This window comes from Mycteria americana, chromosome 17, assembly GCF_035582795.1.
Source record: "Mycteria americana isolate JAX WOST 10 ecotype Jacksonville Zoo and Gardens chromosome 17, USCA_MyAme_1.0, whole genome shotgun sequence".
NCBI lineage: Eukaryota > Metazoa > Chordata > Aves > Ciconiiformes > Ciconiidae > Mycteria > Mycteria americana.
In genome coordinates, this window is record NC_134381.1 from 13,946,947 (window position 1) to 13,973,880 (window position 26,934).

The window sequence follows — 26,934 nt, forward strand, 5'->3', positions numbered from 1 at the left end:
TTAGCCTTTTTTAAACTCATAGACAAAAATAACATTATTTCCCAAATGTTTGCACTGCCTAAAAATATAATTCTAACAGAATCATCCTATTTTGTTAATCCATTAGGCTTCTTAATTGCAGCCCTGGCTTTATCAATTCAATTGGTGCCCTTAACTTTTATAACAGTTTCTATTCTACAGAACAGATTAGGAGAAAATTGCAGCCATAATCTGTACAGTGCAATTGCTGTGCTATAAAGAGGAATGGGAGTAGCTGAGAAGAGCAATTGGATTCCCAAAGGTGGAGCACAGTAGAGCAATATCAGTGACTTTGTAAATGAAAAATTGTTTTAATTCCCTTCTAACAGCAATAATTCGATTCTTCATAAATTTTTCCATCAAAGTGTTGTAAGGAAAAATGCTATAAAATAGAACGGCATGGCAGTGATGGAAGTTGAACAAAGTGGTCAATTAGGGGATGAAAATTAAGCAAAGAGAAGAATCCATTCTGTCACATTCTGCTTGAAGCAAGAAACTCGTCTGCACTTTACATTTTGTGTTTTACTTTATAGTTAAGGAAGAGGTAACTTTTTAGGTCATTCAGGCCCCACTTGAGCAAGTTACATTAGGATGGCTGCTTTGAGTTCTGTATGTCTTTAGGCATTTTAGTGAATCCATTCGTTGGGTCTTTTCCATTTGTCTCAGCATCATGGTTCCGACCCCAGAACTGCCAGTGCACAGAGCTTTGGTGTGGCCAGTGAATGCTGGGCCCGCCCATGGACGGGATTTTGAGATGCCTCAGGTGCAGGAGCTGGGGCTGGGTACCGGGTGGCTGGGGAGTCCTGTGCCTGCCCAGTGGCCTGAGGAGCTCTCGAGAAGGTGACGAGCAGTCGCCTGTCACCACATGAGGGGGTGGCTGTCCCAGTCCGTTCCCCTGCCAAACACCCGCCCCATCAGAGCAGGCGGCAGCAGAGAGCTGTCTTGGCGTGTTGGGAGGGAGCTGGGAGCGGCTGGTCCGCACGAAGGTCCCTCTGGCCAGGTCCTCGCTGGTGGAGCGGCTGTGGGGATCCTGCGGGGTCCTGAGCTCTGCTCAAGAGGGGATGTCAGCTCGCTGTCCGCAGATAACTTTTTTCCTTTGTTGAAACTATGTAAAGAGAGAAAATTAACGCAGAGCAGGAGGCTTTTTGGCAGTTGTCATTGCTGCTGCAGTAGAGGCCAGCGATGGTGGTCCGGCTGGGACTGCCACGTGGCACAGAGGTGCACGCAGCGCCGCCATCCCTGCTGCTAATAGGAAGCAGAGTCTGAAAATGAACCAAATCCTGCTCCTATTGAGGCAACTGGGACTTCTTCCTCTTATTCCAGTGGGAAGGAAATCAAACAAAGGGTAATATTTTTGTGGATATGGCTGTGACACAAGCCATCGTCTGGGTATGGCCATGCTGTGATGCTGCCTGGGGCCCGTCTTTGGCGGACAGAGCGGTTACGTGAGCTTGTGGCTCTGACAATGTCCATGGTCAAACTCCCACCCGCTTCAGAGCAAGATTTCACTTAGCATGGGATAACGTGTGGTCCCTATCGTTCTTTTATCCATTAGGTTGCCTTTGCATGGCAGTACAGCACTTCTCATGAAAATACAGGTAAAATGTTCACAGGAGGAAAAAGTAACTCAGTACCCAGATACGCTACATTTTAACCTGTGAATCCAAATCCACATTGTGAAGCCCAGCTTTAAATGCAAGCTTTCACCCGTAGTTGATGTTCTTACTACAGCACCTGTGGACAGAGGGTTAATAAATATTTTCTTCAGTTCTCCCTGAAGAAGAAAAAGGTTTCTTTGTTTTAGTTTCTCTCTAAATATTACATTTTTTTTTAGAAACTTTTAATTTTGGGGCATGTTTTATTACTACTCGGTGAAAGGGAATTAGCTTTCTTTTACTGAAATTTCAGCTATGAAATTGGCTTAATAAACTATGTAATTATTTTTTCTGCAGGGAAAATATTTAAAATGGATTGTTTCTTTTTTTAGGGTTTCTTTTTTTTCAGATAATAAAATTATAATATTTCTGTTTTGCTTTAGTGCATTTGAGATGTTTTGAATGTTCAGAATTCAGTGTAACCAAGCAACAGTTTTTCTTTTTTATAAGCACCCATGAGCTGTAAGACGCTACAAAAATATTCAAGTCCTATGCTGGAAAAAACCCCCATGCACAGTGTTTTCCCCATTCTATGTCATCTAAAGAAGACGGAAGTATCAAAATTTCTCCCAAAGAACAAGTAACAGATGTCATTCATTAGTAATTTAATTTCTTCTCTTAATAAAACTCAGTTGTGTGAAAAGCATAATATATTTTACTTCAGCTCTAGCATATTTCGTACTGTACGAGTGCCAAGCGAACTCCCAGCTGGCTATACAGGCACGGTAGGGACGCCATATAGAGGCTATTATCAGAAAGAAAAGTGCCAGAGCTAGAGACTATACCTACAATATTTACAGAAGCTTGTGACCACCACCCTTGCATATTTATTAAATAAAGAAAAGCCAGGTATCTGCTATGGTTTCATGTGACACATAATGTCAGAATAACACCGAAAGGAAAATGATTTAACATCTCTGATAGGTAGACAGCAGCATCTGTCCTCTTGCATATATCAAACACGGCTTAATAACTTCCTATTTACTGCTTCACGGCAGAGGTCCAGTAAATAAACAACCTGACTGAATTAGTCTATTTTTATACCTCTGTCCTGTATAACAAACCTCTTGAACCACACTTAATATGAACAGCAAATTTCACACTGCACATGGAGATCTCTCAGCACAGATTAAATTAGTTATAATAAAACAATTAAAATCTATCTGCCCACAGACAGGAGGAAATGAAGGACCTGGGTGAGCAATAGAAAGGTAAAGGGTGGGTTGTCAGGACATCAGAAGAGTAAACAGCAGAACCGTGATTCTCAGGAGCATAGCAGGGTCAAACTTACTGCAAGATAACTACGCGAGAGATAATAAATCAGTAGTACGTATTAAACACCAGATGGTCGTGCCCATGCAGGAAGGCACCATGGATCATGTAACTGTGGTTGTTTCTAAGGATTACTGATTCAGCCTGACTTCACAGGGATATCCTAACAAATAAAATCTTTATGGCCTCTTCCGCTGGTGAACGTTTTCATCTACTGTTTAAAGACAGGACCACATGTCTTAGCATTTTCATTGCCCCTAATATATATGCAAAATTAATTTAAGTTCACCCAGTTTTAGCTGGTGAAGATTTTTTGACTATCTAGTACTGTAAAGTTGCTCCGCAGCAATGATTGCAAACGCTCAGATGGACAGACAGGCCATTGTTCCAAGCTTTAGCTCAGCTGAATCCCCCAAGTGTTTCAGGCATAGAGGCAAACACACTTAAAAACTCCTAAACCTATTGAGTTGTCTTTCAAAATTGTCCAGGCAACAGAATTTATTTATAAAACTCTTGCAATCGTTGATTCAAAACAAGGTTTTCTTGTTCTGCTTTTCTCCTTTGTCCTCTTTGAACAATTTTCTTTGGAATGTTTTCGTTGTGCTTAGGAGTTGGAGATTTCCTGGGGCTTCTAATAAAGGCATTTGATTTCCACTCTCCACATACTTTAACAAGTCCAAGGATTTTGAGGTTTGACATTAACTTAAGAGAGCTGGAGATAATCAGCCATGGGGGTAAAAAGTTGGAGTTATGCAAATTATTTGTAAAATGTATAGAAAGCAAAAGAAATATTTCTTTAAATGTGGTTGGTGTGGGACAGAGTCTTTGTCTCAGCACAGAATATCTGCATGCTCCCCTTCAAATTTATGGCTTTGATTGAAACCTGTAAAGGGGTGATCTGTAAAGTATTCCTGCTATCCTACACTTCTCAACAGGTTTATTACCATTCGTTTATAAAATGAACAGTCTAATGAGCAGTGGTTTAGATCACAGATATCAAAGTCTGGTCATTTGTCAAGATTAGTTTCCTGTTGTGAGATTGCCTTGTGCAAAAAAAGTGCATAACCTTGGGTTACTCTCTGGAAGCTGAAAAAATACCTATAAACACTTTATAAGATAAATTTAATGAAGATTTTATAATGTCAGTATTAAATCCAACAGAGTGCAGTATGCGTGTGTGTATTTGTGTGAGTGCATGTTATAATGCAAAGAGTACCCGAGTACGGAGTATGGAATTTTCATATGTTGACAGCAGACAAATTAAAGATACGAAGTCCATGCAGTATTGTCAGGCCAATTTAATGTTGACTGGAGTGAGTTAATACTACATTGATGACCATGTAATTCATTATAACCGAAAGGCTGCCTTTGGAAACATTGCTGTGAAAGCACCATCTTTGTGGCGATAGTCAATTGCCGATAAATAACGCAAAATATTTTCTATTTGTGTTAGACATCTTTTATTTTGAAGAAACGGAAGAAAACCCCAAACCTCAGTAAAGCAGTCTGACAGCGAAGGTGCTACCCAGGTGCCCAATACGCTCCGTGGCACAAGGCGGAGCAGAAAGCGCATTCATTTTGTGTCCCGGTTAGAAGAAGTGTGAAGGGGCCATATGCTTTCCTACTCAAGAGGATTTGTAAACCCTGCTGCACTCGTGTTTTCGCTGTCTCCGGGCGGTGGCACATCTCGTGGCCGCCGCAGGCAGCCCGGCCTTTCCCGTGGCCGTGGCCGGTCACCGCGGCGTCCGGCCCGCTCCTTTCGGGCCCCGGGCGCGCCCGCGCCGCCCGCTGCAGCGGCCCCCGGCGCCAGCCCCGGCCCAGGGAAAGGCTCCGGGGGGGTGGGAAGCTGCCTGCCTCCTGCCTGCGGCTGCCTGCCTCCTGCCTGCGGCTGCCCTCCGCCCCGGCCGGCGGGAGCGGGTGCAGCGGGCAGCGCGTGCTGCGGCGGCAGGAGCCAGGCGCGCTCTGCGGGGGCCGGCCCCTCCGCCAGTGCCCCCTTCGGCGGAGAAGGAAGTCCTCAAGCGCTCGGTGCTGCCGGAGCCCGGCTCCTGCCGTCTGCCTGCCAAGGGGCCGGCGGAGCAGGCACCCTGCGCCCACTCCGTCTGCGGAAAACCGCCCTGCGCAGCCTCTCCCGGGACCCGCACGCCTCCGGGCGGAGCCGCCCCCCGCCCGGCGCCAGCCTCGGCAGCAGCGCGCCCGCGGTGCCGGGGCTCATCCCCGTTACCGCAGCGGCACGGCGACGGCTCGCCGGCGGACCGCCGGGCCGGGCGGGCGGGCTCGCCGCCCCTGCCTGCAGGCTCTTTTTTGGCATTTCTCAGACCGGCAGCGCTGCCGTGAAATGCCGACGAAGCCCGGAACCTGGAGGCTGCAGACACGGCACCAGCAGCCGCGTTTCCCGGCCCGGCCGGTCCGCCTGCGGCCGTCGGAGCTGGGCCCGTCCCATCCCCGCCGGCGGCAGCGACCGGACGCTCCGGAGCGCGCGCGGGTCAGCTGTCACCGCCGTGCCCGCGACCCCGCGCCCGTTCGGGCAGCCGGGTGCCTTCACACCGCATCTGCTGATCTTCGGAGTCTTTAAGTGTGCTCCATCGTAGCAACGGTCTTCAGACAAAAGATACAAGCTTAATTAAACGGAGTCAAATAGGTTTAAGCAGTTAAATAGAAACAACTTTTTAAAGTGCTTAAAATCCGTTTGCTCTCTTTTTACCTTTGGGTTTTACTCCTTTCAGATCTGTTACTGTGCATAGATAAAAATATTTCCTGCTTATGAATTTGCTAGCTAAAGCATTGTCATATTTTTGTGATGATCACCAGTCAGAACCTAAAATCCTATTTCTCTCTTTCTCTTAAAGTTTGCGTCTAACAGAAGAAAAACCTTGCAGACAAACCCAATAGGCTGTATGAAATAAGATGGCCTGTTTACTAGCAGTGGCTGTGGGTCCTGCGTGGCATCAGTTTCCCTTTCATAGATTTAATTCAATATGTACCCAAAAAAAGAGCCACTCGGGCCACCCCGCGTGGCTGGTACAATGCGCAGCCGTTACCTCGTGGCTGTGGTTGTGCAAAGGTACGCACCCAGCCAGCAAGGTTAATGGTGTAGATCTCTCTTATTAGATCGAAAGATACAGATGGGGGAAACCCACAAGTTGTTGGGCGCTCAGCCTTTCTTTGGATGCCGTATGCAAATGTATTTACATTTTCTTTTTCCTCCTGCCCATTCTGTGACTCCATCGTTTTGCTGAGGAACTAGTGACTGCCATTTTGCTGTACTTCTCAGCTCAGACAAAATGGAGGCTTTGGAGGAATCAGTAACTACCAGAGCCTGTGCCTTCTAAAATTGAAGATAGTCGCCTTTTATAAAAAAGGGGATAATTTTGAGGATGAAAAAAAAAAATTAGCGTACCCCATCCTAAAAGGCGGAATCTCCTTTTTTCCTGCGAACACATGGGTGCAGTTGTGTTAATTTCATTGCCGAAATGTAAATATTAATGCACCTTGCACTTTGATGTATTGCCATAAGAGACACTGAATTTCAAATCACCAAGCCCGCTGTCTGATACAGGGACGTAACTTAGCTATTCATCTTTATTTGAAGCAGCCCTCTTCCTAAAAGCTCACTTAGGGAGATTCCCAGTTGCCATTAGAAAAGCAAAATAAAATTAATCTAAATCATTCTAACTTTATCTTAGAAAATTAATGATGGATGAAAGAGGGGGTTTATAAAGGTTTAATAAGAACTAGTCTGGAATACAGTGTATATTCTAGAGCCTGTGATTATAGTGGTAATTTAGCAGATTGTATCACTGCCTATCTCTGCCAAAGGATGTTTCACACCATTTAAAATGCACAGTACTCCCTTCAGAGACAGGTTGTTCTGGAATAACTCAACATCCAAAGAAAAGCCGTGTTATTTCACTCCTCTCTTTATCAATTGCATGTGTGCGATTGCATGTGTGTGTGTCGTCTTCTCCTCAGCAATAGCACTAAGTTTTCATGCTTGTTTCTGTGTTCATTTATCAGCCTCCTCAGAGACAGACAATACCAAAAATGGAAAGTCATGAAATCTATTCAGAATAGGGTTTACGTGCTGAAACCAGAGAGCCTGTATAAAACAAAGCGTGAATTGGCCCCTTCCTCTAAAAGGTGAATTAAAATACATTTGGTTTTGAACAAGTGATCCAAACTCTGAGAGCTCCTTTTTGTTTCTCTTTTTGAAGAGGAACAAAACAGTGAGATAAGGACAAGTCTTAGTGGTTTTTTTATCCAGCAAAGGTGATTTGGGGAATCTCTAGACCAAAGGGATTGAGATTTGAATAAATTGCATGCCTGTGATGTTTCCAAGACTAAGGATGCAAGTCTCCCAGCGTGCAGAAGCATGAGCCAAGCTGATCTGTAGTTAAATTAAAGAATTTGCTGTATTTAAATTCATGCAGCGTATGATCTGACATTCCCTTTGACTTCCCTGCCTCTCTTTCTTACAGGCTGTTTGCGGCTAAGTGCAGTGGCTGCATGGAAAAGATCGCCCCAACAGAATTCGTGATGAGAGCCCTGGAGTGCGTTTACCACTTAAGCTGCTTCTGCTGCTGCGTTTGCGAACGACAGCTGAGGAAAGGGGACGAATTTGTTCTTAAGGAAGGGCAGTTGCTCTGCAAAAGTGACTATGAAAAAGAGAAAGACTTGTTGAGCTCGGTCAGCCCAGACGACTCAGACTCAGGTGAGCTTTTCCCACACCTGCTCTGAGTGGAAAAGCCGCAAGGGTTTGTAGAGCTTTCTTATAGAAAAGGATATCCATTTACACATCCACTTATCTATATGCACATGCCACCCATGCAAATTAGCAGGCACAGCTAAAAAAAATCCCTCCTTGCAGTCTGTTCTCCCTAACTTGACTCCCTTCCTTAACTGGCTGCTTAGTAAAGGACAAAAAAATTTTTGTTTTCGTCAGGGTGTTTTTCTGTAAGATCACAAAATGTGAATCAGACTTCCTTCAGTTACCTGCGGCCTCATTCAAAGTGTACTGTTTTCCATAGGCATTCTTCCATCCACTTAACATATTTTTCAGGGGCTCTTCTGCACACACACTTTCAGCACTGAGCTAGGAAAATGGGCAAAGTAGTAATACGATTTTCAAGAGTATTCTCTCTGCCAATCAAATGGTAACTTCAAGAAAAGCTACAACACAGAAGTACTGACAAGAATCTGAAAGAAACCAAGACATGGGTTTGTGCTGCAGCAATAGCATGTGCAGTGCCGGAAGCCAGGGTATCCACTCCCGTTACAGCAGGCAAGGGGACTCACACAAAAAGACAAATAAAAAGCAGTAACTTGAATGAGGAGTTTAGGGGAGTCTGTCCCTGGATGCTTTCAGGCCAGGTACAATGCTTGGCTCTCCTGACTTCCATCCAGACTTCTCCCTGCCAGTATGTCTTTTCTGTGCTACTAAGGCTCTGGTTTCTGATCATCTCTGTTGCCTGCCTGCTGTTTCATGTCCGAGCCCCATTCTGGTGTCAACCTAGAAGATCATCTATGTGTTGTCCCAAGGATAGCTCTGCTACGGTTTGTATGCTGCGTATAGTACAGAAGCGAGACTTGCAAACTTTGCCTGTTACAGATCTCCCAGTGTCCTTGAGGTCCTGCACTGTTCCTGATGAATGCAAACTGTTTAGGATCAAGGGACAACAGGCTTGATATCTTACTAAAATGCACTACTACTAATCTGCAGCGTGACCCCTCTCTTCAGGGGGACCTGGCGTTTGAACAGTATGATTGCAAGAGTCTGCACCACTTGGCCTGGGAGTTAAGGCAGAAGGTCACCATACTGTGACCAGAGCCTTTGCCTTCTCCTGAAGAAGACAGTGAGGCCCTCACACCTGATAGCAGCTGATGGGTGTCTTCCCTGAGTTCTTCACAGTGATGGAGGGACAGATACTTCCTTTCCTCCACTGATTTCCTAGGGAAGGTTTTAAAAGAGAGTGAGCAAAAGCCGCTTGCTGTCTGTCCAGGGCTGGAAACACTGTACTGCCCAGGACAAATAGTTCACACGCTGGATTTGGGTTCTCCAGTCCAAAACCCAGGGGACCTAGCAGTGGTTACAGTGAGGACTGGCTTTCAGGCTCACAGGCAGTTCCAGGAGAGACGGGCTGCCTCCTTCCTGTGCCACGTGCACTCAAGGAGACTGGAAACCTCCTGCTGCCGGTGTGCCCTGGCTGATCCCAAGACTAGAGACAGCATGTACACAAATTGCTGCCAGCCATCATAATTGTGCACTTGTTTCCCAAGAAAACGTCTAAGAAAATCAACAATTACCGTTCCATTAAGCGTACAAATGACATGAATGTTTGCCTCTGGTTTATGGGAAAATGCATTATTCCAATTCTGCTAGGAGCAGTAATTATCCTTAATCTCTAATCTGAGAGCCATATTCTCCACATTGCTGAAATGTATATTTTCATGTCAGGAATGCTGCAAGACAAAGGTCACTGCTGACTCAGCAGAACGTGTGGGACCGGGCCTTTCTTGGAGCAGCATGTTATTTATTGCCATACTGTATCTGCAGGACCTTGAGTGCTCTGCTCTGTAAATCTCGTGTCGCAGGGTTCGGGCTCTTTGTGAATTTGCCCGAGGCATGCGAGCTTCCTTCTTGCCCTTCAGCGTGTCATTCTCTCATTGCCAGCTTCAGCATCCTGCTCTCTGCCTGTCTGTGTCCAGACAAAGCCCCTTTGAAAAGCTGCCTGTGCGGGGCCGTCCCCGCGCTGCGGCGATGGGCACGGGGATCCTCCTCCCCTGCCTTCCCCACTCACCACGCAGGCACTGGTGCCTGCTGTTTGCAGCCGGCTGCGTTTCAGATCTGCTTTGGGCATGGGTGGGCTTTCCTTCAGGACCAGATTTTGTATTTGGTGATCAGCAGTAAGCTACCACAGCGGCACAAAACAACCTGGGTTTCAATTTCATTTCCCCTTGGCACAAGGGGTGGTTTCTTACTCCTGGAGATGCTTTTTTTTCCTCATTATTCTCTGTTAGCCAAACCCAAACCTGAAAAACAAGTTGACAAATTAAATGGGATGTTTTCTCTCCCATTGTCTAATACATTGAAAACACAGATCTCCCAGATGCCTGTGTGAGAGCAAATGATTTCACGTAGCCCTGGCTGAGAATGTGTCCTTCTCCAATCAAATATTTATCCACTGGACACAAAAGTAACTCTCCAATGAGCAATATTAATCCTCACAAACCTTTCCTTGGAAATGGCATGCTGGAAAGTTAATAATGTCATGGTTATTAAAATGACTGAACTTCTCTTTAATCATTAGGCAAAAGATGCTTATTAAAGTAAAAGGTGATTAGATTGCTAGGTGCATAATAATCAGACCCTAAAATGAATTAAAGTCTAATTTGTTAATTCCCCAAACGTAATCTTTGAGTATATAAAAATTGCAGTGTGTTTCTTCATGTTGAAGTCCCTATAATAGTATATTGATTTCTGGAAGAAAATCAGTAGTCTGGTGAAATAAAATATGCTGAGTTGAAAAGTTGTTTTTCACAAAAAAATTTGTACTTGCTCTTCAACCTTTGCCACTGTGATTGAGATTTCCTGGTACAATATACTAACACACGTCATATCACCAGATTATTACCACCAGATTATGTATCACCGAATATTCAGAATTTAACTATAGAAAATACAAATAATCGATTTGGTCTACACAAGCACATATATACTTGTATGTATTTAGCAAGAAAGAGACATTTTTGCACGCACATATAGACACATTGACATACACAGAGAAAGGATACTGATGTTTTCTGTGGGGTGCAGAAATGAGATGGCAAAGATGATATTTAATATTATCTCTAGAGCTTCAAAATATTCAGAACAGTAACTGGAATCTACAGTATATTTAGCTAAACAGACTTTGAGATGTTTTTGTGATATTTGCATTTACACTGTTTTGCTGCCCTCGTGGTGCGGCAGTAGTACCTGTCTGCAATTCACGTGTCAGGAGAAGATGCCGCTCTGCTGTGAAGGGAAAAGCGTGTGTCGGTGTGGTTGCAGCAGGTCAGCACACAGGGGACCAAGCGATGCTGGAAGGGCACAAAGTCCCTCTGTCCCGATTCCTGGAAATATTGAAGCATATGCTGAATTTCCATCCCCTGATCAGTCCCATGCCCTCAATTAAAAATTAAACACATTTTTATGCTTTTGTGGCATTTGATTTAGGAAGTGCACACAAATCTAAGACAGTCTCTTCCTGCCCGTAGTTACCTTAGGTATTCAAATAAACATGGGATAATAGTTGAACCTGTTGACTAGCTTGGCAGCTGAAGAGCAGTTCTCGAACACCCTGTTGTCTTGGTGGAACAAGTACAATTTTATATCCTGTTTATTTTTCACCAGTTAAAAGTGATGATGAAGATGGAGATGTTAAGCCCACCAAAGGACAAGTAACCCAAGGAAAAGGAAGTGATGATGGGAAGGACCCAAGAAGACCTAAACGACCAAGGACAATACTTACTACGCAGCAGAGACGAGCGTTCAAAGCATCCTTTGAAGTGTCTTCCAAGCCCTGTAGGAAGGTAGGTACTTCATCAGGGACCTGAAGTCAGCGCTGACACCAGGCCATGGGGGTGGCAGGGTCAGGCCACAGCTCCAGATAGCCCCCTGCCCCTTCCAGGACAGCAGCAGGTGCCTTGGAGTGAATACAGAAACCAGGCCAGCGTATGGCGATGCTCACCCAAGTAGCGTCTCAGCCTGGAGCGATCAGCAGCTTAGGACCAGCTCATTGTTATTTCTGGATATTCACAGTAGGTAGAGCAGCTCCATGACTGATTCCTGCTGAACAAAAATACTTGGTTCTTATAAACCATGGAGTAGTCTTTGACTGCCAGAGCCCAGGTAAACAAGTGGCTTTTGCCCTTCTCCTTCCCTCCACAGAGGGGGTCACTATCTAGCGAGACGGGTGCTCGGCTTTGGTCCCACTACTTGTCCTTCCAGTCTTGCTTTTCTATGAAACTTAACCTTGCTGTTGATCTTGTTTATAAGCAGCTAGGGAAAGATATAACATATTGCTTCACCGATGAAGCTGGTGAAAATCAAATCTTTGTGAAAAGCAACCCAGGTAACTGTTTCCTCCTAAGTTTGATTGGAAAAAAATGGAGTTGCATCCTGAAAGCTGTCATTTTTGCAAAAAGTGACATTCTCCTGCTGACGTACAAAGTGTGTCTTTTGGGACAGTGCAATGTGCCTTTTTGCCATTTTAAAGTATGAAATTGTACCTCAACAATATAAAAAGTGTTCACAGCCAAAGTTGTATCTTTTTGCACAGAACTGTTTTATGGGTAAAATAAAAATAATGAAATGACTTAGTGTCATTTTACGCAGCTCAGACTATTTGTTCAGTACTTATGAAACTGGTAGCAAAATGAAGGGCAGAACTTGAACTAACTATGCAAAAATACGAGTAATTTTTAAAAGTAATTCTCTATATGCAGTTTTTATTGCAAGTACAGACATATTCTGCCTAACATAACTGGTTAGTTTTTTAAAATATATAAAAAATTACATCATTAAATATTTCCTCCTGTAGGTCAGAGAAACACTAGCCGCTGAAACAGGACTCAGTGTGCGAGTAGTCCAAGTCTGGTTTCAAAACCAAAGAGCAAAGGTAGGTTGTTTGTCAAGTTCTCAAAAGTAAAACGCAAATTGTCCTCCAACACAGATTTCCCCCTCCCCCTTGATGTAGTACGTGCCACAGAGATCCCAGGGACTGAACTTACAGATTGTGCATGCACTGCTGTCTACATCCATACAAGAAAGGCAACTTTCAAACACAGACATTAAGTTCATGTGCTCAAAGCAACATGAGGTTGGGAGTAAATTGTGCATGCAAATATGAACTGGAAACTGAAATGCTTAAGCTTAGAAATGAAATTGAACCCACAGTGGTGTGTGTGTGAATATAAATGGTCTGTATTCATTGATTCGGTGTTTGCAGAGAGTTTTGTAAGGAAACAAAATTGTTACATTCAGAGCGATGAGATTGTTCTGTTCTTCCTCTTTTATTCAGATGAAAAAACTAGCACGAAGGCATCAGCAGCAGCAGGAGCAACAAAACTCGCAGCGACTAGGGCAAGGTAGGGGATTCGTGATGAAGGCAAAGCAAGGGAAAAAGAATCTGCAAGGTTTCTTGAAGTGCCATTCCCACATAATGTCCTCAGTACAGCCATACAGGGCATGCACGAGACTGTGGATAATGTGTGCGGTCCTCGGTGGAAACACACAGAGGTGCTGTGTCTGAGTGCCCAGCCCAGGCTATCCCAGAGTTCTCTCATGGGGCCAGACCCTGGAGGTGCTTACACAGAAGCGGTTACCTCCTTTCTAGAAGAAGCGTGCAGTACAGAGGTGCTTTCACTGGAGGAAATCTCCAGGAGGCCCACTCCAGGTATATCCTCCAGCTTGTTTTCTCCTAAAGAAAGGGGGACCATGCTCAGCTTGGCACCTGCAGGCTGCTTGCAAGGGCGTGCCTTGCCACAGCCAAGGCACAGGGAGCCCCTCCTGTGCCCCAGCAGCTGGGGCAGGAGCTGCCCAGAGGCACCAGGGCTTGCCCTGCTGCTCCATGGATGCTCTTGAGTTCTCCAGCTCCCAAGACCTTGCAGCCTCAAATCCTTCTCTTTACGCAGAGCCAGAAAAACTGGTACTAACAGAAGTTAGAGAATAATAGGGCTATGCCACACACAGGACAGACTTTGGGAAGATACGGTCCAGCACCCAGGAGCTCCAGAAATTACCTAGTCAGAAATTACAAGTCTTTCAACTTACTGCTCAGGGTTGTACTCTCAGACAAAATTTGGAAGGCTCCTCTGAATGACAGGACACACCTAGCTGTCTTCACTCTGCGCTCGGGTTCAGTATTGCCACCGATGCTACTGTCTGCTGCCTCTTTGTTCCTAAGCAGTGACTGTGCCCTCCTGTTTGCTTTGCAGAAGTAATGTCCAACCGAATGGAAGGGATGATGACATCTTACACACCACTTGCACCACCACAGCAGCAGATTGTAGCAATGGATCAAAGCAGTTATGGCACAGACCCATTTCAGCAGGGTCTTACCCCTCCACAAATGCCAGGCGACCACATGAACCCTTATGGTAAGGCATGCATCATTCTGCCGCATCAGAAATAGCAGGGTTCGTATGCTAGTTCACACACCAAAGGTTCAGTAGAGTTACTTGCTTTTATAATATATTTTCTGGGATTTGTACCAGGGACTTTGTACCAGTCAGTTTTGTGCGTATATTTTCATGTACACATAAGGGGGTAGAAGAGAGCTCATCTGAGGCTCTGGTCACCCTGCAGAACTATTTCACAGTATAATTCTGATAAATGATAGACCAAGCAACATCACCTCTCCAGCTCCACTTTTTTAAACCACTATCCAAGATATTGAAAAATAAACAGTACCAAATTCTAGCTCCCTCACAAGTTTTTCCTTTTTCTTAGAAGCTTTGGGAAAAAAGTGCCTTGAAAAGTGGTCTAATAAAGAGAAGTAATCTATTAATTCCAAAATGAGTAAGCACCTCTCTAAGATCCCTCAGATTGGATGCATGGATTTGTTAAAGAACAGTTCTTGAGCTACTAAGAGGTGTGTCACCACAGGACATTTCTCCTGCACAATTTTATTCTCTGCCCAAAATCAAGATGATGGTTTGCTTTCATGATTTCCTGACCACACACCATCAAGTGGATAGGTACACCAAACGCATCACAAGCATTAAATGCCTAATAATTGATTCTGGACAATTGCAGTGTGGCATTTAAATAAAATATAAGAGGATTTCTCAGACTGTGATTATTGGCCTTGCTGTAGCCCACAAGGGCCTGTTACGTCAGACTAATTTCTGCTGACCGGGAGCACTTCGTTGTAGAGGTCCACGTGCACGTTACTTTCCTGAGCATGGCTTGCACAGGCCAACAAGAAATCTGTTTTGGGTCTGTGTTATTACTTTTCCCACTGAGACAAGTGCACGGTACACACCGGCCAATTTGGTGAATCCTGTAAGGAGCTGAGGACCTCTGAAGTGCCAATGAGCATTAGATGGCTTGTGATTTTGTTGCTAACAATTTGCTTGGCTTTCTAAGCAAAACTCCTCGAGAGGCAGGTTCTGTGCTCCAAAACCAGTGCAGGAGATAGCACAAGGCTGTTTCAAATGAGCGCATGAGGAAAAAGAGCCGGACTAACACTTTCTTAGTGCTCACAGGACTTGAGCTAGAACTCTTTCTGGTACCTTAAGAGTTGAAGTAAGCTGAAATCTTAGTTGCTAAGGGAAATAAAAGGTGCTGTTCCAAACCAGCCCAAAAAGAGTGGAGTTTTCTGAAACGAAAGCATGTTTACAACTGTTGCTCACTTGAGGCCAGGGAAGCTGAGTCTCCTCCTGGGTCCCATCGCATTCGTAGATCTGTCTTTTACCTCCTGTGTAAATGAAGACCATTACTGGTTACAGCTCTTAGACCTCCTTTCCCTCTCACGGGCACTTGGTGTCTGGTCCCACCTTCCTCGGTGGCCCTGGAGCGCCCGTGAATGCTGGATCCCAGCCCACGGAGAGCCGGGGACCTGCTCCTCCCCGGCACCATTTGCTCCCGTTGTCAGCCAAGACTCTTTTGTGCTGCTGACTGAAGTATAAATTAAATCCTGGCAGATTTGAGTGGCACTGCTGGCAGTTGAACTCTGCAGATTGGTTGCTAGCCTTCCTCTTTGTAGGGCAGACCCTTAGAGCAAAATTACGTTAACATGTAAAAACAAAACCAGGAGCGCTCCCTTTTGCTGCAGTGTGCAACATAGGAGCATCCATGTGTACTGTGTCCTCCTCTGGCTGCACAGAATCCAGCTTAACATATACGTTTCATTTGCAGGAAACGACTCCATTTTTCATGATATCGACAGTGATACCTCTTTAACTAGCTTGAGCGACTGTTTTCTTGCCTCTTCCGAAGTTAACTCCATGCAGGCTAGAGTAGGAAACCCCATTGACAGGCTGTACTCTATGCAGAGCTCCTATTTCGCCTCATGAAAATAAAAGAAAACAAACAGCCGGCGTATATTTAGCCAGTGACTTTTTCCAGTGCAGACTCTACAGCCATATGTTGCCCAGCTCTTCCTTCACAGTGACTCCTGCTGCCTCTGGACTGCAAAGAGCATTTTTAGGAAGACTGTATCTGTGTGCGTATATGTGTATGTATGTATATATATATTAACAGCTACCTACATACATACATATATATAGAAACAAAATGCATCCACCAGTCCCATACCCTTGATTCCCAGCTTGCACCAGACCACGAGACAAGCATGGAAGGAACAGAAGACCCTGCTCGTCAGCAGCCTTTGGTTTGGTTTGGTTTGAGCTCATCGTTGTAAAGGAAATGGATTTTGCGGAAAGCTAGACCTTTTCCTCCTTTCTCTCTTCCTTTCTTTTGGATGTTTAAACTTTTTTTTTTAAAGCCACTGATACTGACATCAGTCGACCATATGACAAATAAATCAAAGAAACTGGAGATTCCTCCCTTTTCTTACTGCATGATTCATACTATGTTGTGGATAAATTGCCATTTGAACTGTGAGAAGTTAATGTAAATGTGACGTTCAACATTTGTTTCCTTTCTACACTTTTTCTACATAACCTAGATCTGCTCATTAGTTTATAGCCCTTATGCATATGATACTGAGGAAACTGGTTGACAGTAATATTTGTGGAGAAAGCCAGTGATTTCATAATAAGAAAGGTCTATGACCCTGGAGAGGAGATGCATGTTAGGGACAGAGGCATTTAGGTTAGTATTGATCTTAAATAATTAAAACTAAAGGTGCTTACAAGACAGAGTTTTATTTAATCTTTTTTGAAGTGTGAGAATAAAACATTTACATTTGTTTGTAAGTATTGCAGTGCCAAATTTCAAGTCTAGACCATGATTGTCAAACATGTGTTGTTCATTCTGTTCTATTTATTTATGTTTTGCATGAGGCATAAATGTGCTATGCTCCATTGTCCATCTGGAATAATTAAGCACTCCTTTAGTTAATTATCTCGCCTCAGCAAGAATCTATGATATACAGTTCTAGCCTGAACCATCAGGAGTCCTGAAATGTGCACCAACTGGGGAAAAGAGTATGAAAGAGATCACAGTGGGAGGTTTAGATATGTTGAGCTGGAGTCCAACCCAAGTCCTGCAGGTTTCACACTGACAGGACTCCTGTATTTACAGTAAATACTCCAACTAACCTATTAGTGCAAATGTAAGAAAACAAGTACACAAATTGAAGGGAATGTCCCAGCTGAAGTCTGAACGTCTCAGATGCTGAAGCTTGAGCGTATGTCATATAGGTTTTCATAGGGCATAAAATATCATAAATAATAATAGTATAGTTATAAATATTGCCTGGTGATAATTATAATGTGGAGAGGCAGACAAGTACGGTCATGGCTCTTAGTGGAGAAAACTTCATGGGGAAAATTTGCCAGGGTAATATCAGTAATTATAGGGCGTGTTCAAAATAGAGCTCATGGGGAAAGACTGGCAGGATAGGCACTTTCTTAAATAAATACCTTTAATATATTGACCATAATAGCCGAAAACAAGTCCAAAGCGTTGGTTAATCCGACTCCTCCAGGCTGAGGACTGGTACTGAGGCCAGCGCTGCAGAGTCTCCCGTGGGGCTCAGCACCTTCTGCAGGACCGCGGGGCTCTCGGGGACTCCCGTCGTGGCGGGGGCCAGCGCGGGGCCCCCGCAGCCTCAGCACCCGGGGAGAGAGCAGCGCTGCCGAGTGCCGGGGGCACCACGGCCGCAGCGGAGGGGGTCCTGCTGGGGAGCCCCGTGGACAGCTGCCCACCCCTTCGCTGACAGAGAAAGGTCCTCCTCGTGTCCCGGAGGGGTGGATGGCAAGGATGAGATGATAGGTCCAAGGGAAAAAATAAGATCACATTCCTCCCCAGCATGGAAATGTGGACCCAGCGTGTTAGAGGTTTCTTGAGAAAGCAAAGTTTTATCTGCAAGATAAGTGCGTGCATTTTCACTCTGTGGAGGCCAGGAAAGCACTGGGGGAGAAGACGATGTGTGTGCAGTGCAGGAGAGCAAAGCGCAGACCCAAGGCAAACCCTTCCTGCTGCTGCACGGAGGCAGACCCGCCGTCTGCCGCACACACAGCCCTTCGCAAGCGAAGGGACCGCTGTCTCTGCAAGGGTGCCGGGGTGATGCTCCGCTCCCTGCAGATTCCCATCTCCTTCCTCCGCGGCGGCAGCCCCAGCTGCTGGCTGCCATGCCCAGGGAGATGGGTCCGTCACACGCATATGCTTTTGCTAGCGACCATTCTCTCACTTTCTGACAGGGATGTGGATTTTCAGTTGAAGGTTGTGAGCCCCTGGATATGTTTTGAAATTGGAAGAATTTTATTTTCTTACCCATCCCTTTCAATTATTTTTCCCTTTCTTTGTGTATCAAAATAAATAACAATTTCCTTTCTCTCTGCGTGATAGCAAACATCTATAAAGAACTCAGGTGATCCTCACTGTTTGCAGGGCAGAAGGCAAGCAGATTTCATATGGCACATTATAAACATTTGTCACCACCGATCTCAATGGATTCATCAAGTTTTCCTCCCCACCCTTCTGCTGTGCTACTTTAGAGTCATAGAAAAGCATCTTCAACATCTCAGACATACTGGGTTTATAGACTCTACACATAGGCACAACCTTGCTTCATCCCTCATTACTGGCAGGATCAAAATGGCATTCTTAGTGTTTACAGGGACTTATATGAGAACTATAATGTGACCTACAGTTTGGAGAACTGCCTTGTCCCAACTCTACCTCTGCTTCTGGGCTGGATGTTGAAAAAACAATCCAATTCCAAGGAAAGAATCAGATATCCCATTTTATAGCTGAAGTAACCATAATCTTTTGCTGATTTTTTGGATGACTGTTTTCCACTATTTTTTTTTTTTTTTCCTTTTCATTGCCTGTACATACCATCTCCTCTTCCCTTGGTGTCTTGTACGATGATGCCTTAGCTGTTTGTTCCCCTGTATTCTACCATCTCTGGTGCCACGTGCACAACACAGTCAAGCCCTCTGGCATGCGTAACGTTTCCCATGCCACTGTGGGTTGCTGCTGGTCAAGGGAAGGAATGCATAGCCAATGATTTCCAGTGGACCCGTTATATCTGGCAAAGGCCAAAGTTCATTAAAGCAAAATAAATGTCACTTTTTTTTGTGGAATGAATTACCCTGCTGGAGTGTGATCATTGTGGTTTTAACCTGGGACCTGCAGTAAAAGATTATATAGCAACCTCTGACCTTTTTGATTTTTGCTTTACTCTTCTATTGTCAAGGGAATGTCACCGATCAGGTGAAAGTAAAATGTTTAATGGGCCGTATCACAGTAATATCTTCCACTGAGTCAAATTGATAAACTCTTGCCAAAAATTCTTAGCATCTGGCACTTCCACGGAAACCACAAACAATGATTGCACATATGGGAGCTTGAAGGCTAGAGGTCATGACAGCAGTTTATTACATGCACCTTACAGTGATCATTTTCCCTAGGAAATTAACCCCTCTCTAATATAAATGCATCAAGTGAGCTCTTCACCATGTTTCAATCACGTTGTTTTGGCTAAGCAAGGAATACATGTTAAGCTAAAGTGGTGACAAGATGCAATTAAGTAAAAGATGATTGATTAGGTTTCAGTGTTTGCTCAATAACGTTTAAAAAATATGACTGTGAGATCAGAACGACTATGCGAGGTACTAGCTTCCTCAGAGGTCTTTATTGTGCAGTTACCAGATCTGTAACGGTGGCACATAGAGATTTCCCGGCATTCAGAAATGGTTATGGAGCAGTGTGGCCCTCGATCCTGCTGCCGGGCTCTCGGCTGGGCAGCAGCACGTTTCCATTGCACGGTTGACTGTCAAGGGGACGATTCCTACCATGCACTGCTGTTCTCAGCCCCCCATTTACCACAGCACTATGGATTAAACCCCGTATCGTAAGCAGTTAGGGGCTGGTGGTAAATGTGTTTCACAGCCACGACATGGAAGACAATTATGTTGCTGTAAGTGAAGTGGCGTGGTTGCAATCACTAAGATTGAAACACCATCCTAGGCATTTTGATCTCCTTTTCTTCTTTGAACTCTGTCATCAAAACCATCCAGATCACTTGGCTCAGTTGCTGCTAACCGTGCCTGAGATGTGACTCACGTGAGTCTCACGATGGCTGCTGAGTGGATTTTTCAGACCCACGCTGCACAAGTCGGATGAGTATTACCAGGTCCTTGAAGGGGTCATTGCCGCTCTGTCAGCAGCAACTCAGCCACCTCGCTGCACCGTCATTGCATGGGGAAGGTCCTTCATGCCAGCAAACCTTCCAGGGATGATGTGAACCCACTTACCTCTTCCTACTGTGCTCAGGACTCTCTTCCAGTTTCCTTAAGGATCCGAAGTATGTCCCAAGCCACCGCCCCAGGGACCCGGCTCTGTGATGCTGCTAGGGATGCTGCAAGCTGAGGTTTGCGAGAGCACCTCCTTGAACCGTGTCGTAATAATTTTGGTTGTCCCCAAAAGTCACTAGACTTTATTAAAAATTAACAGCAGAATCCAGCAGGAAGGGAAGGGGTTCTTACAAGCCTGGAGCTTGGTCACAACAGTGGAAGGAGAGAGGCTACTAAAGCACATCAAAGCCATGGGAGCTGGAGCCACAGTACCTAAAGTCTCAAGTGCTCAGGACAGTGCTTTACACAATCCCGTGCCCAAACCACGCGTTTCTGAACAGCAGACGGTCCCTGTGCATCTCCAACCCGTCCCCCTCGCCCTGGTGGCACGGGGCAGCCGACCGCCGCACCCACAGCAGCGTGGCCAGGGCTTCAGGTGTCTGTTCTCTCTGGTTAGGGGGGTACGTGGGCACTTGCTTACCTCTTGGCAGGTACCTGAACTCTTTTGGCTTTGGTGGGATTTAAGCACAGCCTTGCTCATTTGAGGCCTGTCTGAATAAACTGACAACCATTTGCCCTCCTCAAGGATGCAGCCCGGGTCCCCTTGGTTCTGCACACCCTGTTTCTGCTCAGCAGTGACTGTGAAGGGACTGCCAGATACTTTGCGTTGGGAACTCTGTTTTTAAGTGAACACCCTATTTTTTAGCTGTGTATGGCTGTATTACTTGTATATTTATATATTCTGTATTTATGTTATCGAAATGTAGTATTTTGTAGCTGTCTGTTACAATTTGTTTAACTTGTAAAAAAATATGACTATGCTCTCTCATACTTAACCAGCTGCCTCTCACCGTAGATTCTCTGCTCCTTTCCCTCTGTGTTGGTAACAAACCACCATAATGTATGTAGATCGGATATTTTTTTTTAATTTAATTACTTGTCATTGTTAAATTATTTATTAGTGTTTTTAAATTTCATTTCACTGCATTTTTTTTTCCTGCCACCATTGCCTGGCAGCTAAGATACATGAGTTTCTCATACATTATGCTCCTTCCCATGTGCACGTGCGTGCACACACACACACACACACAAAACAAAAACAGAAAAAGGAAAAAAAAGAGAGAGATTACACTTCAGTATATTTGTAAATAAAAGCAACCTGTAAACAAAGCAGGATTTTCTTTCAGTGTGCAGTTCTTTCTTTGCTTTTGCAGACTGAAAGCACGTTCTCTGTATACTGGGGATGGCACCACTGTTCTCTCAGGCAGCAAAACCAGGGGACTGTGGCAGCTGAGCACTGCATTAATATTTTTAGTGGTGTGGAACAGTAGCCCAGGCTGCTCAGTGGGTGCCCTTCTTTCTTCCAAGGGGAGACATAGCAAGGGCCATGGCAGGGTCTCCCTTCACACCGTTCTTTGGCCTCTGCAGGTTGAGAGCTGCTCTGTAAGGATGGGGACACTCTTCCACACATCATCATGGCCCTCAGCCATTTTTGCATGGACTAGTTTAGGACAGGAGAAGTCTCTAGGAATTAAAGATGGTGCAACCAGACCAGCCACTCAGACGAAGCTCTGTCAGCGCCAAGATGTGTGTGGGGCAGGAGCTTCTTGTTCCTGGCAGTGCCAGGAAGGCTTACTCTGAAGCACATGGTTATGACTAGTCAACTGCAATAAGCCCGGTAGCATTTTGGGCATACCGGGGGTCATGACAAGCCTGGGTGCACCACTCCTCTGCCACTGGCCACAGGCACAGAAGAAACCAGGGAAATATGTGTTCATTACAGCAAGCAGCTTACGCCATGAACACAGCAACTCACTGGCCCTCTGCTTCATCCATTATGTAGCAGAGGTCTGGAGGACGAGCAGTGTTTTGGATGGTGCATGAACTGCTTCAGGGGAAGACTTCAGTACTCATTGCTACCATCCGCTGTGGAGATGTCCAAGAGCCAGATAAGCTTGCGGAGGTAAGGGCTATTTGCTGCTCTGGGTGCAGCCTCCAGCATTCCTGCTGGTTGCCGGGGCCCAGCGGTCTGGCCAGGAAAGGCTGAGGGGCTGCACCCGCTGCGCCCGTGCCCTCAGCAGCCCCCGCTGGCGCAGCCAGGGGCAGGGGCCTCACCCGGAGAGACACGGCCTGGTCCTGTCGGTCCAGTGTCGTCGTAAGGCAAGTTAGTCTCTGGTAATAGGCTCCCTTGAAAGTTTGCCATTAAAACTATTTTTAAGCTGAGAATTATGATTTCCAGCTAAAAGCGCTTTTTCACCTACAAAAAGCATATGCTTTCTTTTCCAGAGGAAAATTTCATTTTTTTAAATAGAAATAAAATGTCTCAAATGGAAAATTTCTGACCAAAACCTGCTAGGTTTTCAACAGACACTGTGAGAAAAGAACACTTTCTGAAAGAGATACTCTTTAAAGGGAAGCAAAGCAGAGCAAATGCAGGTGTGGAACATGAACCAGCTCCAGAACTAGGCAGCCAGATAAGCTGGGCCAAGGTTTTTAGCCACTTTTTCTCTGCTTAAGTGACAGAGAAGTGGCCATGTGGTTATTATTTTATTATCTTAACCAATGCCATTTATCCTTAAGTGAAAAGCTGGCAGAATTGCTGACTTGGAGAAGCCGCACAAGAAGAGAGGCGCAGCGCTGCAGGGGAATGCGGAAAGCCCGACCGTCCACCTCGCTGCTGCCCGGTGCTCTGGGCCTCTCCTGAGCAGGGCCTGCTCCGCAGGCTGGCTGTGCATGGGGACCGGGAGCCAACCCAAACAGCCTGCCTTGGCAAAGGAACTGTGCTGCTCTGCTGGTCCCTGCCACAGAGGGTTCATACTGGAAAACAGAGTGCTAGTATCCTCGGTGTTTGGGCTCAGAAAGTCCTCTCTGCTGCCAGTTGTTGCTGTACAGGCAGGACACAGGGACCAAGCTAGCATTACAGCCCTGTCCAAGGACCACATCCCTGCGGGTCCCCAGGACTCCCGGGTTGCCCCGCATGGTCAGCAGGTCTGTGCCATCGGGGGGCTTGCCAGGACGGACGGCAGGCGCGCAGCCAGCAGCCCCAGAGAGTCAGCTCCGTTGTCCGGAGGCACATGTTGTATTTGCATGCCTCAGAAACTATCCTCTCCTCATGTGCTGCTGCACAGGTTCCTGCTGAAGCTGCACTTGGTATTTCCAGCGACTGAACCACAGCAGATCTGCCTGGAGTGAGAAGCGGGGCCCTACGCTGGAGCTGAGGTGGCTGGTCTGCCTGTCTGGCCAGGCGAGGGTTGTGGGCGGCAGATGCATGCTGCAGGCAGGCAGGCCAGCCCAGGCACTTGCCGGGCACGGTGTGTAGGGCACAGACTGGCACAGACGGCTGTTGGGCCCTGGTGCAAGCCCGGAGCGTCCGCTGTGCCCAAACCACCACCAGCACTGCCCCGGCATGGGCTGACATGGCAGAAGCCCTGGCAAAATGGTGTGTGGCGGCTGTGGTGATTTCGGAGAGATCTAACAGGATCTTTTTGTGGGGCAAAACGCATGCAAGGGGAGCTGCACGCTAAAATAGATTAATGTGCATAGGTATTACCAATGGATTATAAAGTATTCATCTACTAATGGCAAATTTGAGACCAATATAAAATGATAGATACATGCTGGTGTCTCTTGGGCCATGTAAACATGAACATGAACTTCAGCTGAGGTTTGATCTGTTCACATCTGATTACTCATTGCCATTCCCCAGGTCCAGAGACACTACATTTCTTTTCTATGCCTCAGGCATAAAGTCACAATTTCTATTTTTTATTAACAATCAAAACATACAGTTTTACAGCCAACGTGATATCACCAAAAGGGGCAGCCCCGTTTCCACCTCCCCGCTGCCGGTCACAGCATTTCAGCATGTCCTTTGCAGCCCTTGTGCAGCAGGGTGAGTTCATCTGGCTTGACAGACAGTCCATTAAGGACCAAAATGACAGTGTTTTCCCCTGGAACAGCTGCTTAATCTGACTTGCACTGTAAGCACAGGGCTGCAAGAATCAACGAGAGAAAGGGAAAGCATGGGGGAACTGGGCTGAAGGAACCCCAACTGACCTTTCCCACGGCAATCCACAGTTTTACCTGTGGGGATGTGGTGCAGCCCGGGTGGAGGATCTCAAGAGAACCACCTGGTCTTTCCCGCTGCAGTGTGCACAGCATGCGTGCAACATCACGCAGCGCACAATACATCAAGAGGTGGTAGCTCAATGACATAATAAAAATCGGTCATAAGTGTTTAAAACTTTTTTTTCCAATATTTAGTTCCTAAGGATATGCACATAACTGCTGAGCGTGAATCTCTCTGCTAAAACTCTCTCCAAGGTAAGGGAGGATACATAGCCCTGAGTTCGACCTGAAGGCCTGATCCATAAAGCATCTTTGTTCCCAGTCAGCACCTTCTTTCCCTTTTGCTGTCCAGGTTCAAATTGCATCATCCTGTCCCCCTCATGCTTGTTATTGGTGGAATGTCACCAAGGAAAAATGAATTGCCATTAGCAATTGGTTTCACCTAAGTCAGAGTTAGCTACTCAAATATTCATGCTCTGCGTGCATCTAATATTTATGAAGGAAGAATTACTGAGTTGCCCATAGCCATTTCTGAATCTCCCAAAAAAGATAGGTGAAAGGGATCAGCAAAAAAGAAAAAAAAAAGATGATTAATACATTTGGGGCTTGGTGTTCTGCATTGTTTGTGCTGTGTTTCTCTTTGGTGTCAGTGAGACAGAATGAAGACTGATTTATATGCCACAGCTGTAGCAAACAAAAGAAGAAGCGGCCAGGGAAATGGCTAGAGGTAAAAATGCCGGTGCAAAGGGCTAAAGGCCTGCACCTGGGTACTGCTTCCCATGCAGTCTACCCCCCTTGGAGCACCTTGTAAAATCAGATTATCTGCTGGACACGGGAGTTCAAACAGCCCTTCAAAAGATTTGTCTTAATAATTGCTGCCTTATCTTAACTTCTGTTTTTTTATCAGCCAAACTGCTGCTGGGAGGCAGATCCTGAGGATAAGGTGCTGTCACTCTTAATTATTATTACCTCTTATAATGAAAACACATTTGTTCATCCTTCTGTGCACTTGGAAATGGTGTAACTAATGAATATCTAGTGTTTTATCAATATTTTCAATAACATAAAAGAAACATTATGAGTATGGCCCCACTGTATAAAATTATTGTACATTAAATGCTATTAAATAAATAGCATACTTGCTTCTCATTTATTGTATTCAAATATAAACCAATTACTCAGTAAGAATGAAACACATTTTTACATTCTCAGAAAACCATTCTTTCCTGAAAACCAAATTTTGCAGTTAAGATGCTGTGGGGCTATTTTCCATCACAGAAGGAACATGGTAATTAGCACCAGAACCAGCAGGTACATTCTGAAATGAGAGAGATGATAGAGAATGCTATTTCTTTGTTTACTTATGATGGGAAAACAAAACAATTCTTTTTGAAAGCCCACTAATGAATTTGGCTTGTAGTATTTATCAAAGCCACAGCCACCATTTGCATTCTCAAACTGTTTTTTCTCATACTTGGAGAACTAAATATGAATTACTTGGATGAGTGAAAGCACACCGTCAGTTGTACCTGTGGAAGACCTTAAATTCAGAAATGATCTGCATGTACCCATCTCCTCGACCCACAGGTCCTCACTTGGGTCTGACAGTTCCCACTGGTGGTAGCTGGGGTGGGACTCGCTCGTCATTGCCAGCTCATCGGTGCACTGCGCTGAGCCCCGGGTTTTGGCGTCACTGCCTCTGCAGATCACAGGCTCTTTGAGTATCACACGGTGAGCGAGACATGATATTGGACATGACCAGAGCTGCACCCCAAGCTGCAGAGGAAAGAAAATAATACTGAGCGGAAAATTATGTAAAACACAACATGAATTAGAGCAATGCACATTTTACTGGCTCTTGATAGAGTATTTGCTCTTCTCTACCCTCTGGATTTACCCTTTTGCTCTTCTCTACCCTCTGGATTTACATTAACTGATAATCTTTTGACCTTTAGTTAATAAGAAGGGCATCGCATTCTCTCTTCTTTAGCCCAAAAGAGGAAACGGAGTGATATTTTTGTATGCCTTTGGGATGGTGTGTCCACAAGGAACTATGCAGGGGACTAACACAGCACCTGCTCACTCAGAAACCTTCCTGCTCACCACTTGTGCCAGCTGGTCACCAGTTAACTGGTAGCAAATACGAGATCCATTCCTAACAGCAGCAGATAATGAGGGTTTGATTAGACCCTGGCATAGTCAGATGATGTCCGAAGGAAAAAGGATTTTGGAAGACAGGCAGATAAAAGCAATGCTTTTATGACAAGCATTTAATAGCTGCCACCAAGAGTGACAGGCTGGAGCTGTGAGCAGAGCCCAGAAGCCTGGCTGCAGTGCTCAAACCACTCAAGTCCTCTGTCAGCGACACACAGGTTTTTCTCATTGTCTTGTGCTTGTGTCCCTCTGCTTCCAAGAAAATCTTTCCGTATGCTGCGATATTTTACTTCTAAAA

At 45.4% G+C, this 26,934-nt stretch overlaps 1 protein-coding gene across 2 annotated transcripts in view; it reads left to right on the plus strand.

Annotated features, from left to right (window-relative positions):
- LMX1B (LIM homeobox transcription factor 1 beta) overlaps positions 1-21,562 on the plus strand; it is a 110,860-nt gene extending 89,298 nt beyond the window's left edge. Inside the window, exons 3-9 of one of the 2 annotated variants that reach the window (XM_075519711.1) lie at positions 6,960-7,082; positions 7,421-7,653; positions 11,335-11,513; positions 12,524-12,601; positions 13,004-13,070; positions 13,920-14,081; positions 15,844-21,562. In XM_075519711.1, the coding sequence (XP_075375826.1) occupies positions 6,960-7,082; positions 7,421-7,653; positions 11,335-11,513; positions 12,524-12,601; positions 13,004-13,070; positions 13,920-14,081; positions 15,844-16,001 (1,000 nt within the window). In that variant the 3' untranslated portion in view covers positions 16,002-21,562. The remainder of the gene's footprint in view (positions 1-6,959; positions 7,083-7,420; positions 7,654-11,334; positions 11,514-12,523; positions 12,602-13,003; positions 13,071-13,919; positions 14,082-15,843) is intronic. The other variant, XM_075519712.1, reaches the window with a different exon arrangement.
- Positions 21,563-26,934: the final 5,372 nt, after the last annotated feature.